The 20,889-nt window shown below is 46.1% G+C and overlaps 2 protein-coding genes across 2 annotated transcripts; both read right to left on the bottom strand.

Moving 5' to 3' along the window:
* Window positions 1-522: 522 nt before the first annotated feature.
* Window positions 523-15,918, bottom strand: IVD (isovaleryl-CoA dehydrogenase). Its single transcript, XM_054634306.2, has 12 exons — window positions 15,755-15,918; window positions 12,807-12,896; window positions 11,505-11,556; window positions 8,716-8,885; window positions 7,205-7,298; window positions 6,817-6,953; window positions 6,196-6,292; window positions 5,024-5,117; window positions 3,802-3,883; window positions 3,245-3,349; window positions 2,533-2,605; window positions 523-2,420 (listed from the first exon to the last, which is right to left on the bottom strand). The coding sequence occupies exons 1-12, from the start codon at window positions 15,884-15,886 to the stop codon at window positions 2,287-2,289; spliced, it is 1,260 nt and encodes a 419-aa protein (XP_054490281.2). The 5' UTR covers window positions 15,887-15,918; the 3' UTR covers window positions 523-2,286.
* A 77-nt stretch (window positions 15,919-15,995) lies between these two features.
* KNSTRN (kinetochore localized astrin (SPAG5) binding protein) lies at window positions 15,996-20,335 on the bottom strand. The gene is made up of 8 exons (XM_054634546.2): window positions 20,235-20,335; window positions 19,168-19,300; window positions 18,967-19,023; window positions 18,667-18,754; window positions 17,472-17,592; window positions 17,113-17,165; window positions 16,911-16,985; window positions 15,996-16,360 (listed from the first exon to the last, which is right to left on the bottom strand). The coding sequence occupies exons 1-8, from the start codon at window positions 20,296-20,298 to the stop codon at window positions 16,229-16,231; spliced, it is 723 nt and encodes a 240-aa protein (XP_054490521.2). The 5' UTR covers window positions 20,299-20,335; the 3' UTR covers window positions 15,996-16,228.
* Window positions 20,336-20,889: the final 554 nt, after the last annotated feature.

Here is a 20,889-nt window from a genome sequence, read left to right as displayed (position 1 = left end):
AGCCAAAGGCTGTCAGGCCAGGGCAATTTCCATCACATACCAACAGCAGAAACCATTCAGATGATATCCAGCAGCACAGCCCCCTGTGTTTTCCCTGTAAGCTCTGCTGCTCTCCAGAGGAGCTAAAGCACAGCCTGCATGATCTCTGTAAATGTATTTATTTTAAATGAGAATTATGGGGAAAAGCTGTGGCTGGGAAGACAGAAGGATAGGCAGGGAAAGCAACACCGTGGCTGTTGCTGCTGCCAGCCTGGATGTGCTTTGGTGGGTAGCAGAGCCTTCACTTCCCCTCTCAGCCCCCCCACCAAGAGCATAGGCCACAGCAAAAGCTTATTTTATTAGAATAGTATAAAGATTAACCCTCTTCTCCCCAAAAAAGCTCTCCCATCCCTTTCCCAAGGCAGCTGCTGTGGAAGGGAATGAGATTTGAATAAAACAACCCTGCTGAGGATTTATGAATCTGTCCCTGCCCCTGTCCCAAGATCTGTTAGATATTGATTCATTTTACCTTCAACTCCAAGGTGCTGATCAGCCTGGAAAGTGAAGGTATTATTTATTATGTGTATTAAAACCAGACCTCTCCAATGCTGAAGGACAGGTTTAAAAATCTCTGGGTTCCTTCCACCTTAGAAAACCTAATTTTAACAATCTGAATCTCACACCATCCTGTCAAGGCTCTGACACTTCCTAGAAAAGTTCCTCTGGCAGGAATGCATCTTAACAGTGGTCCAAGATTAATTTTGTGACAAAACATAAATGTCTGGTCACATAACTAAATTCTTACATCTGTGGACACCAATGCACTGAGTATCTCCTTTATGAAGTACACCTCAAGATTCACTTCCACAGCATTTTCAGATGCAGGTCAACAAAATATTCCTGACAAAGCACCTCTGTCCACCCTCTATCCAGAGATTTAGGCTGAAAATTAAACCCTGGGACACTTCCTGAGTGACAGCCACCCACTGAGGCTGAATAAATATGAAGCTTTGGAGGAAGGTGCTACCACCAGGACTTCAGAAGCTCTTTCTGACTCTTTGTGACTTTTATAAACTCTTGGTGACCTACCTGGCAATCCAGAGAAGTGAACAGTCTTCAATGTGGCATTTTAAAATTCTAGTCTACTGTCACCTGGTATAGACAAGAGTCAACTATAACCAAAGAAATACACACAGTTGAAGGTGAGTTTTGTTAAAACTGCTGGGAGCTGCCTACATGGCAACGGTTTAATTAACTGTTCAATCACATTTCCAGCAGCCCATTTCCATTTGTGATTCACACTTAAAGGCTGGCAGGATGCTGGACAATTTCCTTTATAAAGCTGGATAAGCCCTGATTTGCTGGATACAAGATGCACTGAGATCACTCACAAACACATTGCTCAGCTGCCCACAGTTTGGAGTGTGAGGACAGGCTTGGCCAAAACAACAACCTTCAGAGGGAACCAAACCCCAAAGAAATCAGCTCTTTCTGCCTGCTTCATTCACAGATGTCACAACACAGCTCTGATGTGTTAACTTGTCCCCAGAGTGACGGATGGTGACGACTCTGAGAGAATGACCTGGTGGGAGCAGTCAGTCAGCGCAGCAAGGACTTGGGCCTGGACCCAAATAACTCCAGAAGCAGCCAGAATAGGAAAGCTGCAAATAGGAAAGCTGCAAATAGGAAAGGAATTCTGCAAAGCAACACACATGGGATTTAAGGAGGTTTTAGGAATCAGCACCTAAAACGCTGCTTGTGCACAGATGACTTTAAGTGTTCATGAGAACAACCCCTCAATATAGTTGGTGTCAGGTTCCCATAATGGAAGGTATAGTCCCATTGGAAGGTCTCAGTAGAAGTTTCACCTTCCAATGGCAATATGCTAAATTCTAACTGTTTAATGGCACTCAGGGCTTTTTGGTAAGAACAAAGTTGTTCCCTCATTGTCCATGTTGGTGGGTTTGGGTTGACTTTCTGTGTGCAGTGGCTGCACACCCCTTGCCAGCCTGCCTGGTGGGGGGGATGAAAGTCTGCCTTGCAAAACTGAGAATCAACAGCTCATGAACACCATGAATCAGGATGATTCCTGAAAAGAAAAAAGAAAAAAGAAAAAACACTTCTTCCATGTACCCTCTGATTCATTTTGTCCAAGCCCAATCCAGCAGCATCTGTTGCCAGAGCAGGCAGAGGGGACTCCACAAGTGACAAAGCTGGAATGGCAGGCAGGAAGAAGCCGAGTTGTGCGCTCCAGCCTCATGGTCAAGGCCTCATGGTGGTTGTGGTGCTGCCTCTGTAGTGGTGGCATTACTTGAAGGTGGCGTTGAAGGCCCTGCCGATTACGAGCCTGCGCACCTCGCTGGTGCCCGCCCCGATCTCGTAGAGTTTGGCGTCACGCAGGAAGCGCCCCATGGGGTAGTCATTGATGTAACCATTCCCACCTGCCACACAAAAAAAGCCACAAGTCACTCCTTGTCCCTGATTTCAGGGTGGGACAGCAGAGGGAAATGCTCTTGCACTGTGCTTGGCTCTGTGCAGCTATCAGTGACTCACCCAGGCACTGGATCCCATCCAGGGCCACCTGTGTCGCACACTCTGCTGAGTACAGGATCACTCCGGCGCAGTCCTACGGGACAGTCAAAAGGGACAGTCAGGAAAGGTGTCACCTGCCCATCTCCAGTCCCTGTGCTGCCCTCATGCTGCCATCACTCTACAGACACCTGCCAAGAACCCTGAACTACTTGAATACAAAGCACAGGGACAGGGAGCTCCAGTAGTGTCCCTGTTACTATAGAACACTCACAGCAGGTCTGCAAAGGCCACATGAAGACAGAAGAAGAAAAAATATAAAAAGTGCACCAGAGAAGATGGCTCTCTCACAAAGGCCCATCAATCCCCCAGGAGACCAGCATGATTTGCTTTGGGATGCAGAGATCTGTGCTCCCACTGTTAAACACTCAACATCCTCCTCCAACAGAGGCGTGGTGACAGGTGGAGGTGACAACACCTCTAACAACTGCTATAGCCCTTACAACAACCAGGAACATCTGTCTGGGCTTCCAATAAACATCTATTGATGCTGCTAAATCTCCTGCCTTGTAAAAGGAGGTTTGCTTTTAATTTGTGAGTGGAAAAAGGTATTTTGGGTGTGAAAAAAAGAACCTTTGGGCTGTGGAGACTCGTTGTACAGAGGCTCCCCCCAGCTGAGGCTCTGGGACTGGAGGAATTGCCCCAGAACACTCGCCCAGGTAGGAGTTGAGCTCACCTTGGCGTTGAAGTGGCCCTGGTCACAGGCTTTGGCCACGTTGTAGACGTACTGCCGGCAGGCCATGAGCCGCGTGTACATGTCCGCCATCTTGCCCTGCATGAGCTGCACGGCCCAAAGACAAGGGACATTAATTAACAGGGGTGAGGGGAACCACCCATTCCCCAAAATACCTCAGAGGAACTAGACAGAGGAGGAGGAGACAGACATGAGGGAGCTGGAGGTTCTGTTAAGCCACAGACCCCTAGATATCAGCTACAGTCCCTCACCCACCAACAGCGACCTCAGGGGAGCAGGCTCAGAGGTCTTTCCACCTTCTCACCACATCATAGAATCTCAGGATTCCTTGAGTTGGAAGGGACCTTAAAGTTCATCCAATTCCATCTCCTTGCCATGAGCAGGAGCCTTCCACTAGCCCAGGCTGCTCATTATCACATAATGCAGCCCCAGCATAAACAGCAGGTCACCTTCTCCCATGCAAAGCCCCCACCACAACAAAGTCTCAGTCTTCTCAGTTTTAAAGAGAGAAGAGGACAAAAATTCCTTTTCTGCCTCACCTGGAAGTGACCAATTTTCTGTCCAAATGCTTCTCTGACATGCAGGTATGGAATTGCATGGTCAAGAACAGCTTGCATGAGCCTAAGAAGAGGAGAGGGAAAAGGGAAACAGTGGAACTATTAATTAATAATGATTTAACTTTGGAAATGTAACCCAAGGCAAAAAGGTTCTCAGAGCTGAAGTGATATCCTGCTGTCTTCCTACAGCTCCACTCAAACAAGGCCAAGAATAAAATCCAAACGGGTCCCATATTTCTCTCCAGTGCTCATTTGGGACAACTTGTGGGAAGGTCTGACCTTTTAATTCAGAGGACTGAGATTTGAAGAGCTTTCTCACAACCACAACCAGTTTGTGCTCCTCTTACCTCCAGAGTTCCTCAACTCAAGGAAGAACAGTCAATACCATAAGAAAAAAAGCACAGGTAAGAACAAGGAGGGGAAAAAATCCTCCTCATGCTTTGTGGAAGTTGATCTTTCCACGAGAGGATTAGCCCAGAGAGACCACTCAGGAGGACAAAAGGACTGTGGGGTGCCAATAATTACTAGGGAGCTTAAGGATTGAATAAATGAAGAACGAACCAGTTTGTGAATCTCTGGATAGTGTGTTAGATTCTAAGGAATTGATAACACAAATGTGCTGGATCCGGATTATAATAACCTGAGCAATAACACAGGGATACACAAGCCAGCAACTGGGGACTGAAGCAGATTTATACCTCTGGAAATTTTTCTTATCAAGACTGATAATTTCCAAAGCCAGCTCTTGAGGATCAGTGGACACTGGCAGGCAGACTTGCAAACGTTCTTTCTGGCATTGCTTCTCTCATCCCTTGCCCCTCACATGGGGCTCCACAGAGATGCTTTCAAATTGGAAAACCACTGCATGAGGAGCTGAGAGCTCACAGATGAGAGCTCAGAGCACATTTGAGTGAGCAGTGGCTGCTGGGAAGGCCCTGAGCACCTTCAGGAGAGTCTAGTCAGGCAGCTGTGCTGGTGCTGGAGTTCAGTGCTGGTTTTGACTGGGACACCCAGCAGCCATGGCACCTCCTCACACCTTGCTTCCTTCCTACATCTGACCCAGCCTCTTCTCTTCTGCTGCCCCAGTAACATAATTCTCCATCCAGGATCCATCCTATCCAGGCCCCAGGGGATCCCCACCAGGTTTGGCAATCACCAAGGACCCTTCTGGCCTTACAACCTATAAAAGATGACAATCCCTTACCCCAGGGGGCCTCCAGACAGCACGAGCCTCTCCAGGTCCAATCCACTCATCAGAACATAGACTCCTTTGCTCAGTGTCCCCAAGACATTTTCAGCTGCAAAGAGCAAAGGAAAAGTGATTTATTTATGTGAAAAACTTAGACAAGCTGCTCACTGAGGGCCTGTGTTCACTGGGGAGAGGAGCAACCTGGGCCAGTGGAAGGTGTCCCTGCCCACGGCAGGGGGTGGGACTGGAAGAGCTTAAGGCTCCTTCCAGCCCAAACCATCCTGGGATTCTATAAAAAATGACTGAATAGCCTGAAAAATTTCCTGGAAAAGAACTGTTTCAGCTTCCAAAGCCAAAGATTAGAAGGAGCATTAATGGCCAGAGTGCCAAATGCATTAACTTCCAACACTGCAGTGATGTGCATGTCATCATCCCCTTTCCACAAGAACATGCCGTTCCCTGTGGATGACTCCTGGGACATGATCAGAGCACCGGGGCACTGGCCTTTATGATTTCAGGGTGGAGGGATCCAACACAGTTAGAAATGTTAGGTTTCAGCTGAAACTCTTCCACTTTAGTTTTTGAAGGTGTATATGGGGAGCAGGAGAGCTCCTTGCTCTGCAAATGTGCTATCAGGATTTTTATGATAAGACATCTTCTCCATTTGCTCTAAAAAGGCTGGAGTTTTTCTATCAACAAAATTGCCACTAAAATAACAAATACTTGTTATTCAAGTGGCTATTACAGAGGCCTCTGTTGTGCTAACTAACAGGGGAAAGGATGTCCATTTTCAGGCCCTGGCCCCAAAAAAACTCAGAAGTGTTACAATGCCTGTTGGAAAGTCTCTAGTGAAAAAAACCTTTAGGGCAAAGTAGCTCACCTCCCTACAAGACAGGAGCTCTAATGGAAACAAGTTTCTTGAGAAACTTCAGCAAGGCTTTGGAGAAGCTGTGGTTAAGAACTAGGTCCATAAGGGTGAAAGAGCAGTGACCTGACAAACTATGTGCTCCCTCCCTGCAATCCAGCAGATTGCACTTTTCCAGTCCCATCAGCTCCCTCAGAGGCTGCCAGAGAGAGATAAGCATCTGCAAAGCCCTCCAGGTCACAGGCTGAACATGTGTGTAATTAGTGATCCAATTTATCTGATCAAGAATACAGGAAACCATCATGATTTGAACCCAACTCACCGGGAACCTTGCAGTCTTCAAAGATCAATTCACAGGTATTAGACCCTCTCATTCCCAGCTTATCCAGCTTCTGGGCTGTCCTGAAACCTGGCATTCCCTGCAAAGTCAAAGCAGTAAAAATACATTTCACATCTCAGTTCCAACGGACTAAAAAAACCTCATGAGAGATCTGTGAAATTCCCCTGACCACAGGAACATGGGTAGGGTGCCAGGAGGGAGATAAAGTGACCTAAGAACAAGACCAGGTCTAAGTGCAAGTGCAGAGAAAGCAAATAAACAGAGAAACACACACATATGAACCCTGTGCACCCATTTTCTAATGCACATAAACAGCAAATAAATAAGTTATTTGGACAGCTGCCAACACAGGCTCTCCTACAGCAAGGGTTGCAAGCTCTGCCTGGAACTCAACTGTTCTAATAATGAAGTTATGTCCATCAGAAGGTTTACTGATCTCAGATTCTGTTTTATTAAATGTTCCTTTCCTGCCTGAAAGGCAGAAAGTAGTTTGTCTTTGAGGAAGAGGCTGGCAGCTATGGAAGGAAAACCAGCTGACTTCCAAATTAAGCTGTTAAGGTGAAGGATTCTGCTTTAAAACCCTGTGGGAATGACTGACCCTACCCTCTCCACGATGAAGGCGGTGATGCCTTGGGAGGCCGGGACAGCGTTCATGTCAGTTTTAGCGTAGACGATGAGAACATCCGCATCCGGCCCGTTGGTGATCCAGAATTTGTTCCCATTCAAAACAAAGAAGTCTCCTGGAAGCCAAGAGATGAAATCTGTTAGCTCATGACAGCAACGCTGGTATTTCCCACTCCATTTATTCCTTAACAGGCTTCCCAGAATCACTTAGGTTGGAAAAGACCTCCAAGATCACCGAGTCCAACCTTTGGCCATCACCACCTTGTGAAGCAGACCAGAGCACTGAGTGCCATGGCCAAATGTTCTTTGAACACCTGCAGGGATGTGGCCTCCTGCACCTCCCTGGGCAGCACAGGACAGGCTTTACCTTTCTTGTCTGCTTTCAGCTTCATGGACACAACATCAGAGCCAGCATTTGGCTCGCTCATGGCTAAGGCTCCAATGTGCTCCCCGCTGATTAGCTGGAAGAAAGGACAAATATTAGCAAAAGATGAAGACCAGCAGCATGGTTTGTGTTCCCTCTTTAGTCCCCTGGCCTGTTTTCCTGCACTGAACCTCCACAGTCGCTGTTCTCCGCAGGAACAAGAGCTGCAGTTCCCGGCACAGCCCGAGCAAGGAGCTCCCTTGCACTGCATGAAGGAACAGAACCAAATCCCAGAGGGATGAGAAGGGTGACTCAGCTCTGTCTGAGCTACACAAGCACAGCCCTGCTTGCACAACACATGAGGAAGGTGCCAAGGAACCATGCAGGCAGCCATATGCCTGTCCCCAGCTCCTGCCTGGGCTTTCTGCTGCCCTTTTACACAAACAGGAGCTGGTGAACACAGAAGGCCAATGAGGGGGTGAAAAGGGATGGGAAAGTTCTCTGCAATCTTCTCGTGGGCCAGTCCCCCCACACTCACCCCACAACAGCAGATGGACCCTCCTCTTGTGCCTGCTCACACCAGGCTCTGGCAGAGCCGCTGCTTCTGCTTCACTGTTATTTCATCCTGCCCTTTTCTCCTTGCCTTTTTTCCCCTCCCTGTGTACTTTCATCCATCTTCTCCTCCTTTTGATCTCTACTTTTTTTTTAGAAAGACGATTCAATGCTTAAAATATGTTCAACCAATTCAATCCATCAGTGCATTGCTACAGAAGTCCCAATGAAGTGCTCAAATCTAGTTAAGTACATTTAAAGTGCTCTGTCAGGAGCCAAAACAAGTCAAGCTGAAGTGACTTCACATCTCATTGAAAGGCAGAGAATGAAGCATGAAAATACACCTGAGGAAGGAGGACAATTTGGGGTTACACATTTGCAGGCTGCACAGTGCTTTGAGGAAGTGACACTGTATTTTGCATGTTGTTTAAATCAAGTTTCTTGTGCTGATAATTTCACTGATAATCTCAGTGGCTGGGATTCAATGTGTTCATTGTTTTTATATGCATTTAAAAACGGAAATCTAATTAATGCACTTCTGAGTTGCAACATCAATTGCCCCAAGTGATGATGAAGTTTCACATGTAGTTAATTAACAGCCAAACCAAGCATTTCGGCAGTGAGAAATGGAGAATATAAAATAGGAAAGCAGTGACTTTCATTCAGAGATCTCAAAGTGATTTGGGACTTTGAAAGAATATTCTCCAGTGTCACCTCAAAGCCTCCCTTAGTAACACAGCTCCAGAGAGCTGGGCTGTGCTGCCTGCAGACAAGGACACGGGCATGGGATGAGGATTCATAGGATTCATAGGATAAAAACTGACAAGCCAGAGAAGGGCAAGTTTGGCACGTTCAGTATTTCCTAAGGTTTGGTCACTGAAATCTGCTGGTGCTTAAAAGATGCCATCCTTGCAGCCAGGAGCCAAACGCTTTGCAGTGCTGCCCCTCCTCCAGCCACATACCTTGGGCAGGTACTTGTGCTTCTGGGCCTCGTTGCCGTTGCGCACGAGCTGGTTGATGCACAGGTTGGAGTGGGCCCCATAACTGAGCCCCACGGACGCTGACGCTCGGGAGATCTCCTCCATCACCAGCACATGGTCCAGGTACCCCAGGGCAGAGCCACCATATTCCGCTGGGAGGAGAGCAAAAAGCTCACGTTACCCACCACGTGCACAAGATCCCAGGGCTGGGCTCAGTCTCCAATGAAATCCAAGACACTGAGAGTGCTTCTGGGTTTGACTGTTGCCATCCCTGAGCTGAGCACTTCTGGCTTTCCCTATCCTTCCTGAATTTCATTTTTCTCATCTTAAAGTCACAGGGATATTTTGTCTTCAGCATAATCCATAGTTGACTCGTAAAACATAGTTTATATGTAGAACATGCACAAGAACACATCTTGAACATGGTACTGACATTGAGTAATAATGAGTCCTTCTTATCAACCTTAGTATTGTCACAAAGATTAAATCACCAAGTTGCAACCTCCTTAAGGTGAGAACAAAGGGAAGGTTTGTAAAATCCATGTATGTTTGCCCCTAAACAAATGAGAAATTCTCAAACTGCTCAAAAATATGACACTAAGGACTTTTCTAAGCCTACAAATGTGCAGGACACCAGAATTTTGATGAGTGGCTAACTGAGAACGAGAATGATCCATAAATGTAATTCGTCAGTGACAAGCATGTAGGTTTCAAGAGAGCATAAAGCAAGACAGAGCAGCACTGACACCCCAGCTAGGCACATGGAGTTGAGCCTAAAACTAATAGTAAAGATTAAAATCACACAATAGAACAGGGAGAGAGATGGCAGGTAAAAAGAGAAGGCTGAGAAATAGGTAACAGCCTTGAGGAGCCAACAGCCTACATAAACATACACACACATCCCTCTAAACATGTTTATAGACACACAAATACAGTCACCTCCCAACCTAAAAGCTTTGTTCTCCAGGTAGGAAGCAAGTGGTTGTACTGCTAAGAGAAGCACTACAACAGGACATGAATGCCAAGAAGCAGCTGGGGAGATAAGTTTGGAGCACTTACTTGTCATCAATGTGGAGGCTGCAAGCAAGAGCAACAAGGTAAGGGCAAATCTCTGTCTGTGCTCAGAGTGACCAAAGGGCACAGCTCCAAGGGGCTGCTGTCCCAGATTCCTCAAATTAACACCACAGCCACTGGCATCACATTCAGCCTTTCCTCCCATGTCCCTCATTTTGACTCCTGCTTTTATCTGCAGGGCACTTTATCCTCTAAAATCTCTCCCTACCACAAACCCAGGTTTAGGGGTTTGCTGTCAGTATCATAAAAGATGGGCTTAACAATTTCTCATATATGCCAAAACAAGAGCGTTTTTAATGAATTCCTATATAATGGTTGGGTTTGGTGCTTTTGCCTCAAGAAAGGTGAGGTAACTGTGTGCAGCAGAAATCCAGGATTGCTTTGCACTGAAAGAGGAACGGGAAAATGATCCTGCCGGACATCTCCTCATATAACACAAACCATGGTGTGTTCCAATCATGCTGTGCTTTCAAAGCTACTCTTTGTACATGATATGCCTGTATTATCATTCCATGGAAACGATATATTTACATTTCTTCACTTTGCACTTTATAAAACAAATGGAAAGTTACAAACACCACACTTATCTTAGTTTTAGGAAGAAATCAAACAGCACTGTTATTCAAAATGTTCCCTTAATAGACTTGATGCACTGGCACCCAAACATGCCATTTAATTGTGTACACCCTCCTAAGATTCCACACGATCTTTACATCCTAAATCCCACTCTCCTCCAACAAAACCAACATCAATAAAGAAACACACAACTCTACAATCCAAAATAAAGTGAAAAATCCTGGGCATAGGAGGGTTTGAGAGGTAAACCTTTGAGGAAATCAAGAAGGACAGGACTTGTGAGGGGATGGCTTATTTATAGTGTGGGAAACTGCTGTAAGCCTCAGGCACAACATCAAAGAAGAAAGAAGGTAAGAGTGAGGAAAAACAGGAGCAGCAGTAAATGGGGAAGAGGAGAGAGAGAAAGCAGAAATGCAGAGTCTTTCAGCACTGAAAGCGAGGCAGAGGCATTATTCGGACGCATTGCTATTCAGCTGGATTCTGCAGAGCCTTTGCACAGCCACATCCAGCAAACAGACTTTTCCATGGGGAAAGAAAGGCCCCATCAGCCGCTTTTCTCCACTAAGGGTTTCTCCTCATTACCCTGCCTTGGTGCATTCAGCACGATCACACTCATCTGTAACACTCATCACAACACTTTTCACTAACCTGCTCAAGGCTGAATAAGATTTCCCCTGATTTTTTTCCGACTGGTTGGCTGTGGTCACTCCCCATTACTTATCACAGCTTTTCAGGGCATTATTTTAGAGCCTTTAACTTCTCCCATTACAGATGGATGTTTGTTCTGGGATACTTTTATCTCTAGCTCTCATTCTTCAAAACTTGCTTCACATCAGAAAGGCACAAATACGTTTGAGCTACATATGTTACATCTGGAGAAACCATTTCTGAGCAGTGCTTTTAAATTGTGAAAGGCATTTTGTCTAACAATGAAAAAGGATCCAAAGTCAGAGAAAAAGAAAAACAGTTGAGAAAGTTTTTTTAAACACAAAGATAGGACAAAATGAATGCCACATCACAGACAAGGAAGGCTGTTGTGAACTAGAAAGTGAGAATTTAAGTGGTCTCTCATTTGTTTGAAGTATCACCCGTCAGAAGGCAAAAGATCGAAAGAAACTTACCAGGGGCTGTGATTCCCAGAACTCCCAATTCTCCAAGTTTCTTCCAAAAGTCCTACAAATATAGAACAAGCAATCAGCACAAACTGGCAGCCTGGGCATCAGCATAACAACTTTCCCCAGGTAGCTCGCTGGACACATCCGTTTATCTGTGAGATATCACAAGAATGAGGCAAATACAACCCTAATTCCTGTTCCTCCCCCAGTGCAGCTCTATCCTCAGAACTGAGAAACCACCCATATTTAAGGACACTAGTTATGCTACACACAGGAGGAGTTTGTGGAATTCAGTGAAAATTCACGTGCCTAAATTTAAATCTGGAAGGACACCTCCTAAGATTTAACTCTTTGCCCACTCCAATGAAAATTTTTGTGTAACAGTGTAAACTATCCATTACCAAAACCTGGGAAATATGAAGCTAAAGTGCCATAATCTGAATTATGGCACTTTAAAACTCTTCCAGTAAAACAGGAGCTGGCAACTAAAGCCAAGTAAGCATACTTGGGGGAGATTAAAAAAATGGGAATGTCACAGCCATGACAAAATGCAGCAGCAAAGGATGTTGTCACCAGGGAAGCCCACACGTGTCCTGGTGGGGCCATCTCCCTGCTGCCTCTTTCCTCTGCTACATGGTGGACACATAGGTGAGTGCTCCTCACGTGGCCTTGGTGTCCGGCAATAATTATCAGAGACTTCAAAAAGTATCATACAATAGCTCTGGATGACATCTGGAATGCCAGGCTAAATTTATACACTTCACTTCAAAGCTGCACATATAGCCCTGGAAATGTCAACATCAGAGCTCTAGGAAATGCTGGCAGATGTTGAGAGCTTTTTGAGTCTTGTGGAGCTTATAAAAACCAATAGTCAGATCTCTCATTTCCATCAATCAAAGCACCCTGTGGCACAGCATTTGTTGGGTTTATTAGAAAGGCAAGTTTCAGCATTCGTACATAATATTTTCACAGCAAATCTGAAGAGGAAATTCATGTCCAAGAAAGGGACTGAGCCAGGAGCATACAAAGCACACTTGGGGAAGGAGCCAGAACAGACAGGCAGGAATCCCACGACAAGAATCCAAACAAGACCATTATCAATCTATTATGATTATCGCTGGGTTCTGCCCCAGGTTGCTGAAAGTTGGTAACAAATGCTAAAACAGGAAATCAAAAAAAGGTTTTCTCTGTGGCTTTTAAGTTTGAAAAGTTAATGCACATGTGCCTGTGGTGTGGCTTGGGATTGTCTGGACTAAGGCAGAGATCAAAGCCCAGAGAGGCTTTCAGAACCACACATGAAATACTTGCCCGCATGCCTTTGAATTCGTTTTCCTGGTCAATCTGTTGGGCCTTTGGAGCCAAATGCTCTTGGCAGAACTTTGTCATGGTCTGTCTAAGCTGGGAAAAGAGGGGAAGAAAAACACATCCATTACATCTCAGCAATATATTGTCATCTTCCCCTGGTCCTGCCAACATTCCCTCACCAGGCCATTCCAGCATCCCAAACCCAGAAGCACAAGACCATAAGGAAATCCATGGTTCAGGTAACTGGCTGAAATACCACATCAGAGGGTAATTTCTTTAGTCTTTTAAAAAGCACTTCATGTACTTTAGTCCCTCTCAGCATTTAACCTTAACTGTACCCTGACATGAGAGAATGTTCCTGAACTCCTGCCTGCACTGGGGATTCAGGCATATTTTTGGGCAGGGAACTTTGGAAACTGATGAACTGAGTTTATAATGTGCTAACCCATCCCACAGCTGCTCACAGCATCATTTAATGGCGTGCAGATGCCTGCAATAAGCAGCGATACTAATTAAAACATGTTTGTGTGTCAAACTAGAACTACATTACCTACCTTACTACCTTCTACAGCGGGGAAATTTGATAGAGCCAGGAATGTTCATTGCTCCAAGTGTTAAAAACTCAAAATATTTTTTCTAAATTTTATACTCTGAACACTTACATGTATGCTACAGAAGTCTATAAGCATACTAACAAAATGCATACAGTATCTTACATGTTTTTAACAGGAAGATTTAAAAACTTGGTCTTGATTTTATGGTCAAATTGAACTTTTTTTTTTTTTTTTCTTTTTGGTTCTTTATTCCCACACATGAATTCTGATGAAGCAACAACAGTTTTAGAGACTGAACCCCTGAGCTGTTAAACCAGAACCTGTATAAGGGGCAGCAACAACAAACCAGAATATGCCCACACTCCTCTGTCTTTCTCTGACCACCAAAACCTAAGTATCCTCCTTTTTACAACTGAGAAGATATGTTACATTTCCAAAATCACGCAGACCCTGGATTCCAGTACTAGCAAACAAGCTTTTTCTCCATTACTAGATTTATAAACCTAAAGAGAACCCCAAAAGACATTAGATATCTTTCCACTGTGACAAAGCTGACTGCATTATACTTGGGCAAAGAGCTTAAAATAAATTAAGACAAGCTTAAAACCATAATAAAAAAAGTCTTAATCTATTAGAGATTGAGGATGAAGTCAGACAGGCAGCCCTGACATCCTAACCCAGTTTATAACAGTTATATTGCCTTTAATTCACAATTTCACTAATATTACTGAAGATTATTTCTGATGTTTTTTTTCTTTTTAACTTTTCCATCAGACAGATAGGAACAAGATGAATATTTTGCATCTTCTTTTACATCTGCTGAATATAATAGTACAAAGAAATGTCAGTTTGAGCTGATAAGGCCATAAACATGAACACAATTGTGGCAAGGAATAATTCTGCAGCAAGAAAGAAGAACAAATAAGTTTATTTTGCACATCCATGTGCTTGCACCATCAGAATTGTCTGGAAAGTGAGGCTGTAGCTCCAGTGTTTCACTAGCAGGAGCCTGTGTGGAACAGTCCTGGGAAGACACTGCCCGTCACTCCAAGCCCGGGGGCAGAAGGGAATACACCTGGAATGGTCAGCACTTGGCTGCTGCTGCACACACACACAGCAAAGCTAAGGATCATAGAACACTCTGAGCTGGAAGGGACCCACAAGGATCATCAGTCTGTTGGAAATTATATAATTTTCCTAACTATTGTCTCATTAGCTGTTTTAATTAATTGTAAGCATGCCCACTTGTAGTCAGCATTAGTTAAGTTCCTTTTTCACAGACACTTACTTTGATCATTAAATCACTGAAACCTTAGGTTTGCTAAAATTAATCCTGAAAAACTCCAATAAATAAAGCCTAAGGAAGTTGAAGATTGGACATCTGGGATCTTAAATTTATGGCCCTTCAAAGACATGTTGAAGCAACCAGAAGACACAGACAAGACTCAAGCCTAGAAGGCTGGAAACTCCCAATTTGAGAAAAAATGATAAAAGGACTAAAGAAAGTCAGCCAGATAAGCATGAAGAGTGAGAAATCAATAACCAATAGAGGACAGAACACTAATTAATAAAGAGAATGATGCAACTCAGAACCAATAAACTTTTGTTTGCTAAATATGTGTAAGTGAAAAAGTTTTGTGTCTTGGGATTGTATGGAGGTCAGAATTTTGTCAGCCACACAGACACGTCTTGGACAAGAATAAAGTAATGCCTTACACACTAACACTAAAGACAGCTTAAGAGTCTTGTTTTTCCCAGTGTTTTCAGAGAAACGTCCAACTCCCAGCCCTGTACAGGATACCCCAACAATCTCACCCTGTGCCTGAGAGCATTGTCCAAATGCTCCTTGAGCTCTGGTAGCTTTAGGGCTATGATGATTCCCTGGGGAGCTGTTTCAGTGCCTGACCACTCTCTGGAGGAAGAGCCTTTTCCCAATACCCAGTCTAAACCTCCCCTGGCCCAGCTCCTGCCCTTCCCTGGTTCCCCTCACTGGTCACCAAACAGAGATGTGCTGCCCCTGCGTGCCCCTTGCAGCAAAGCTGCAGCCTGCAACGAGTTCCAAGAATTACCCTAAACCTTTAAGCGCCCCATTGGGCAGGAGAGCAAGCTGGGAGAGCTGCAACACTCCTTTTGGGAGGATGTGCCGCGACCCCACCGAAATGTTCCTTTGACGATCACGTTTCTGCCGATTATCACCTATCCAACAGCCGCAGGCGGAGGCCGGGGCCGTTCCTTAGGCAGTGCGGCGTTCCGTGCCGAGGCCGCGGGCCGCCTGTCCGGGGGCGCCGCGCCCCCGCCACTCGCGCGGGGATTGGGCGGCCCGGCCCGGCCGCAGCCAATCGGCGCCCGCCCGCCCCGCCACACCCCCGTGCGCGGCGCGGCGCGGCCCGGCCGTACCTGGCGCTGCTCGGCGCTCAGCCCGTTCACCGTGTCGTCCACCGCCAGCCCAGCGCTGCCGCGCCGCGGCACCGCCAGCGCCCGCCATCGCCGCGCCCCGCCCGCCGCGCGCCCCAGCACCGCCGCCGCCATGGCCGCTCCCCGCCGCAGCCCCGCGCGCAGGCGCGGCCCCGCCCCGGAGCGCCCCGCCCCGCCCCGGCGCCCGCCTCCCGGAGCGGCCGCGGCTGAGCCCACGTCCTTGGAGCACCTTTATTGAATTAAACCCACGAACACCCGACACCGGAGCAGAGCGGCGAACGCCCGACACAAGGCTGACCGGCCATCGCTGCTGCCTCGGCCCCCCGTCCGTCCTTACCCCGCCGGGGAGCAGTCACAGCTCGGCGTTTGGATCACCAAACGCAGGAACCGGGCTTGACAAACAGGGACCACTGAACTAGGGGTGAATGAGCAAAAATCCCAGTCCATCCTCGTGCCTCACATTGCTAGGAGCTTCCCCAGCACTTCAAGTTTGGTTTTCCATTCCTTAATTTGAGCTTGGAAGTCGGAGTGCTTCTCCAGGGCGTGCTGGTTCTCCTCTTGTGCTGATTTCCACTTGGCCATGGCTGCCTGTGGAGAAGTCAGTGCAGAGCACGTTTTACTAACACCAGAGTAAGGAACAGAAAAGCCAAGTCCTAAAGCATCTGAGCTCTTCCTCCTAAACTAAGATAAACCTGGGATTTCTTTTACCTTGATTGCTTGTGGAAAATGTAAATTTATCTATGGCCAAAATATAGGAAATCTCCTATAACAATTATATTTTAGCTCTAGGTCTTAAGAATTGCAGAACTGAAATTTAATGACTATTTTGGTCTATATATTGGTAATTATTGAAGCCACTTGTGCTTGCACACTTCTCAGTTTCCCCAGAGATTAGCCAGGGTCACTGCTCTGCAACAGTTTCCAAGTCAAATCAATTTTCTGACCTCCAGAATAACAACCAGGCTGGTGGACACCTCTATTTAAAAGGGGAGTAACAGTTTCCTTAACAAGTGCCTTTATATTAAAAGTAGAATATTGCAGGTTTTCATCTGGCTCATGTGAAATAAAAGAGCATTGGGAGGGGCAAAATAACCTCCCTGAGGGCCTGATGCTCACTGCCAGGTTGAGTCAGTCTTACCTCAAGCATCTCCTTCTCTTGTGCAGCTCTGTGACAAAATAGCATCAATTCCTCTGTGACCTTGCTAGTTAGCATCTGAAGAGTCAAAAGGAAAATGACTTTTAATATGATGCAAATAAATGTGAGTCTCAGCTGTTTGAGCATCAGGAGAGAAGGGTGGGGGCACACGGACCCCTCAAAGCCCAGTTCAAGCTTTTCTTACTGTTGTCTTTTCCCGGCATGCACGCATCTCTTTCTCCTCCTCTATGGTGCTGCCTGTAAGGAATTCAGGAGGTGCATTAGTGAACCTCTAATATACACATAACTCTGAGAACAAACAGCTTTTCAAAGTGACTTTCTACAGCAAGAAATACTAAGTTAGTTTATCCAGGCCAGGGCTTACTACAGGAAGCAGTTCTTCACTTAAGCCACAAAAAACTCCCCCAAACCCTGGAATTCCAGCAGTATTGCTTAAAAAAGGAAGCACAGTCCAAATTTCTTATGAATAGTCACAACAGAAGGAAAAAAAAAACCATTCTGGAGAAGGAGTACCAGGATGTAAGCAAAGTGCAAACTCCTTACCAGGATTGATGTTTCTGCTTTCTAAAATTGTCATGCAAGTCTCCTGAATTTTCTTGAGCTTCTCAACCTCATGGACCAGCCTCTCATTCTCCTTCTTTAACTCCCTTAACTTGAGAGTGCCCTGGTTAACACAGGTTGTAAGTGAGGCAAGTTCCCAAGGAGATTTTCTTCTCCTTAGTAATAGTGACACAAACAAATTCACAGTACTGCACTTGGCACCAAGGATCAGACATTGCCTTCTGTCTCTACCCCCACAGCAAATGAGGCTGTTGCAGGTCCTTGCTCCTGCTTCTTGACAGGAGTAATACATTTATTACATCCACACACCAGAGCAATTACTAGAAAAATCTGATCATGGGCAAATTCCTTTTAGGCAACTCTATCCTTTCTTGTGCTCCCTCTCATTTATGTAAACAATGCACGCACTAAGGAGCATATAAACATTGTGAAGAAAAGGGCGTGTCAGGCCTTGAAGCCACAGCATTATTCCCTACACTATCCAGATATTACCAGGCAATTGGATAAGCTGATCAACCTCCCAAGTTGAATGCAATTCTCCAAGATGATCAATAAGCATGTGGATTAGGGTGATCTGCCTGATAGTGTCAGAAGCTTTGGGAACATTTCATAGGAAGTCTCAGAGGCTCTTAAGAAAATCAAGCTGTGACATGAGAGGAATGATCATGCCACAGACTGAGAACTAGAAAACAAAGTGAGATTTTCCAGCTGTACGTTGCCAGGTGGGCCTCCTGTGCGTGACAGAAGTGGTACTAAGCGCGTCCTAGAGATACCTCTGAGAGCCAGGGAATAATGAAGTGCCAATTTCTGACTCTGAACCTGATTCCACAAAATCAGGTCTGTTTGAAACACAAGTCCCTGAACAGTCTCAGCTCTCTCAGCCTTTCCTCCAGTCCCTCTGTGGCCCTTTCTTGGACTCTGTCCTGTACATTCACATATCTTTTGTACCAGGAGCCCAGAACCAGACCAAATGTTCCCAGTTTGGCCTCTCCAGAGCTGAGCAGATGGGAAAACAACTAGCAGAAGATACAAACAACTCAAACAACTTGTCCAGAGGAATACAAAGACATTCTGATGAAGACAAGAATAAAAGCAAGACAATCCTTAACATGACTCTGTATGGATCAGAATGCAGAAATTACTCAACAATTTATTTATTTTTCTCTCCTATCCTTACCTCTGCTCTTGCTAATTGTTGTTTGAGTGTTTCCACCAATTGATTCTTGTTTTTCAGCTCTGCCTCTAGTTGGTATCTGCTGAGAGGGCTGTGGAGTTAAAGAACAAAGACTCAGGGGCAAAAATTCCAGTGTTGCACACCTCCTAATTTCCCTTTAACCTTTTTTAAGCATTTGTTCTGACCAACGGATTTAATTAGCAAACTTGGCAGGAAAGCTGCACATGGATGAGAGCTCATCACCAGCCTTCACAGGAGAACCCCACAGCACAAGGACAACTAACAGAGATGGGAGGCACATACCGTCTTGCCGCTATCTTCTTTGAAACTGGTTCCACTTTCTTCTCAGACTTAGGCAACCTTAAAAGAGAGATAAAATAAAATTACCAGAAGACTACAATGTTCTTGCAGATCACCAAGCCTGTTGGTTTGACAAAATGTGCAAAATGAGCCATCTTTAGGACATCTGCCAAATAAATCCATCAATATTTTGCTTTGATTTACCCTTGGTTTGCAGGCTTGAAGACACTGTCTGCTGGAACGTTTGAGGCAAAGTGAAGACTGGGAACCACGCTGAGCCCTGGCTCTGATGTTGTGCTGACAAATTTTCTCTTTGAAAGAAAATTCATTTGCAATTCTGTGAGAAAAAGACAGCTGTGAAAACACCACAGACTAGAAGTAACCTGCTTTAAGGTCTCTTAAGCCTTTAAGGTAAAGCAGTTCTATCTGGCTAGAATGGAGACTTCTAGATAGAAGTAGAGGTAGAATTAACTAAGAGTAGACTTCAAGTTTCACCCAGGACCAAGGGTCCAGAATAAGCCAGAAACAGGTCAGATGTACAGAGTGTTAAAATACAATCACCAGGCTAGCACTAGTGAGAACTTGAAATGATAATACACAATAAAGAAAGTCTCAACATCAAGCAGACATCGTGCCACAAGGTTGTTGTTCAATGCTGGAAGCAAAACAAACACAGCCCATGAAATTCTATTAAGAGACCTCCATATTTTGCTACTAGTGAATAGCTACTAAAATAACGTAGAAAACTAGCTTTTTATGTAGAGTTTATTTCTCTTAAATCACAACCGTTTAAGTATATAAAGCTTTGTTCACTCAGTGAGTTTAGGAAGTTGCTTTTTCTCCCTCAAGTTAAGTATTTTTCAAATTAAATACCCATGCGCACATTTACATTAGAGCAACGCAAAGTTTCCACCGATACAGCTCAGCTCCCATGTTTTTAACGCTAATCCTGGGTGCCTTCCGCTTATAAAATGCTATAAAGTGCTGTAAGCAGCGTTTAAAGATTTAGAAAAGTAAGAGACTGTGAATGAAATCTTTCGCATCAAGGGGCCGCTGCCTTTAGCCGGTGAAGGGTACACACAGCAGGCTGAGCGTTAACTTAAGTCCTAAACAGGGACCAAACAGTGGAATAAAGCTTGTAATTAGATTTTGGAACAGCCACCACGTAGCCAGGCAGCGATGGAGCACCCTAATGCCGGCGCTCCGCTGCACCCCTCGGCCGAACCCCGCCAGCCGTGCCCCCCGGGTGCCCGTCCGTGCCCCGCACTCACCTGCGGACGGCTCGGGGCGGTGGAGCCGGGAGTGCACGGGGATGCGGGAGAGCCGCCCGTCCATGGCGGCCGCGCTCCCCTCAGGAGTTCAAACAGGAGCGCGGGACGGTTGGGCGGGTCCGAGCATGCGCGAGCGGGGCCGGGGGGGGGGGCGGCGGCGCAGGCAGCGAGCGCACGGGGCGGGGAGGCGCGCGCGGGCGGGGATTGAGGGCGTGGGCGCTCGCGCCGCTTCTCGCTCGCGCCGTTTCCTGCTTCGCGCCGTTTCTGCCTCGCGCCCCCTCCCTCAGGGTAGGCGTTGGCCGCCATTAGGGGGGCAACAGCCGCGCGCGAGGCTCCTGCCCTCAGGGAAAGGCGGAGCGCAGTTCCTTCCTTCCTTATTTCTTTCCTTCTTTCCTTCCTCCACTGCTTCCCACTGCCTCTCACTGCCTCACCCTGTGGTTTGGGCACTCGAAGCCCGAAGATCAAGGGGTTTGTGGCCGTCTGTGCGGACGTGCAGGAGTCAAAAGCTGTGAGGGTGCCGGTCTGTTGGTGTGTGAGGTACTAAAATTGTCCTCTAATGCTGCAAGGTGAAATGAGGCTTCTGTATGAAATGTTTCCCGACTTAAAGACATTTTTTGCAGTGTTTGCTAACATAGTTTTCTTAATGGATGGGCAA

This window comes from Agelaius phoeniceus, chromosome 6 (genome assembly GCF_051311805.1).
Source record: "Agelaius phoeniceus isolate bAgePho1 chromosome 6, bAgePho1.hap1, whole genome shotgun sequence".
In the NCBI taxonomy this organism is placed as follows: Eukaryota; Metazoa; Chordata; class Aves; order Passeriformes; family Icteridae; genus Agelaius; species Agelaius phoeniceus.
The sequence above is the reverse complement of the archived record's forward strand: the minus strand, read 5'-3'. Positions and strand labels throughout refer to the sequence as shown.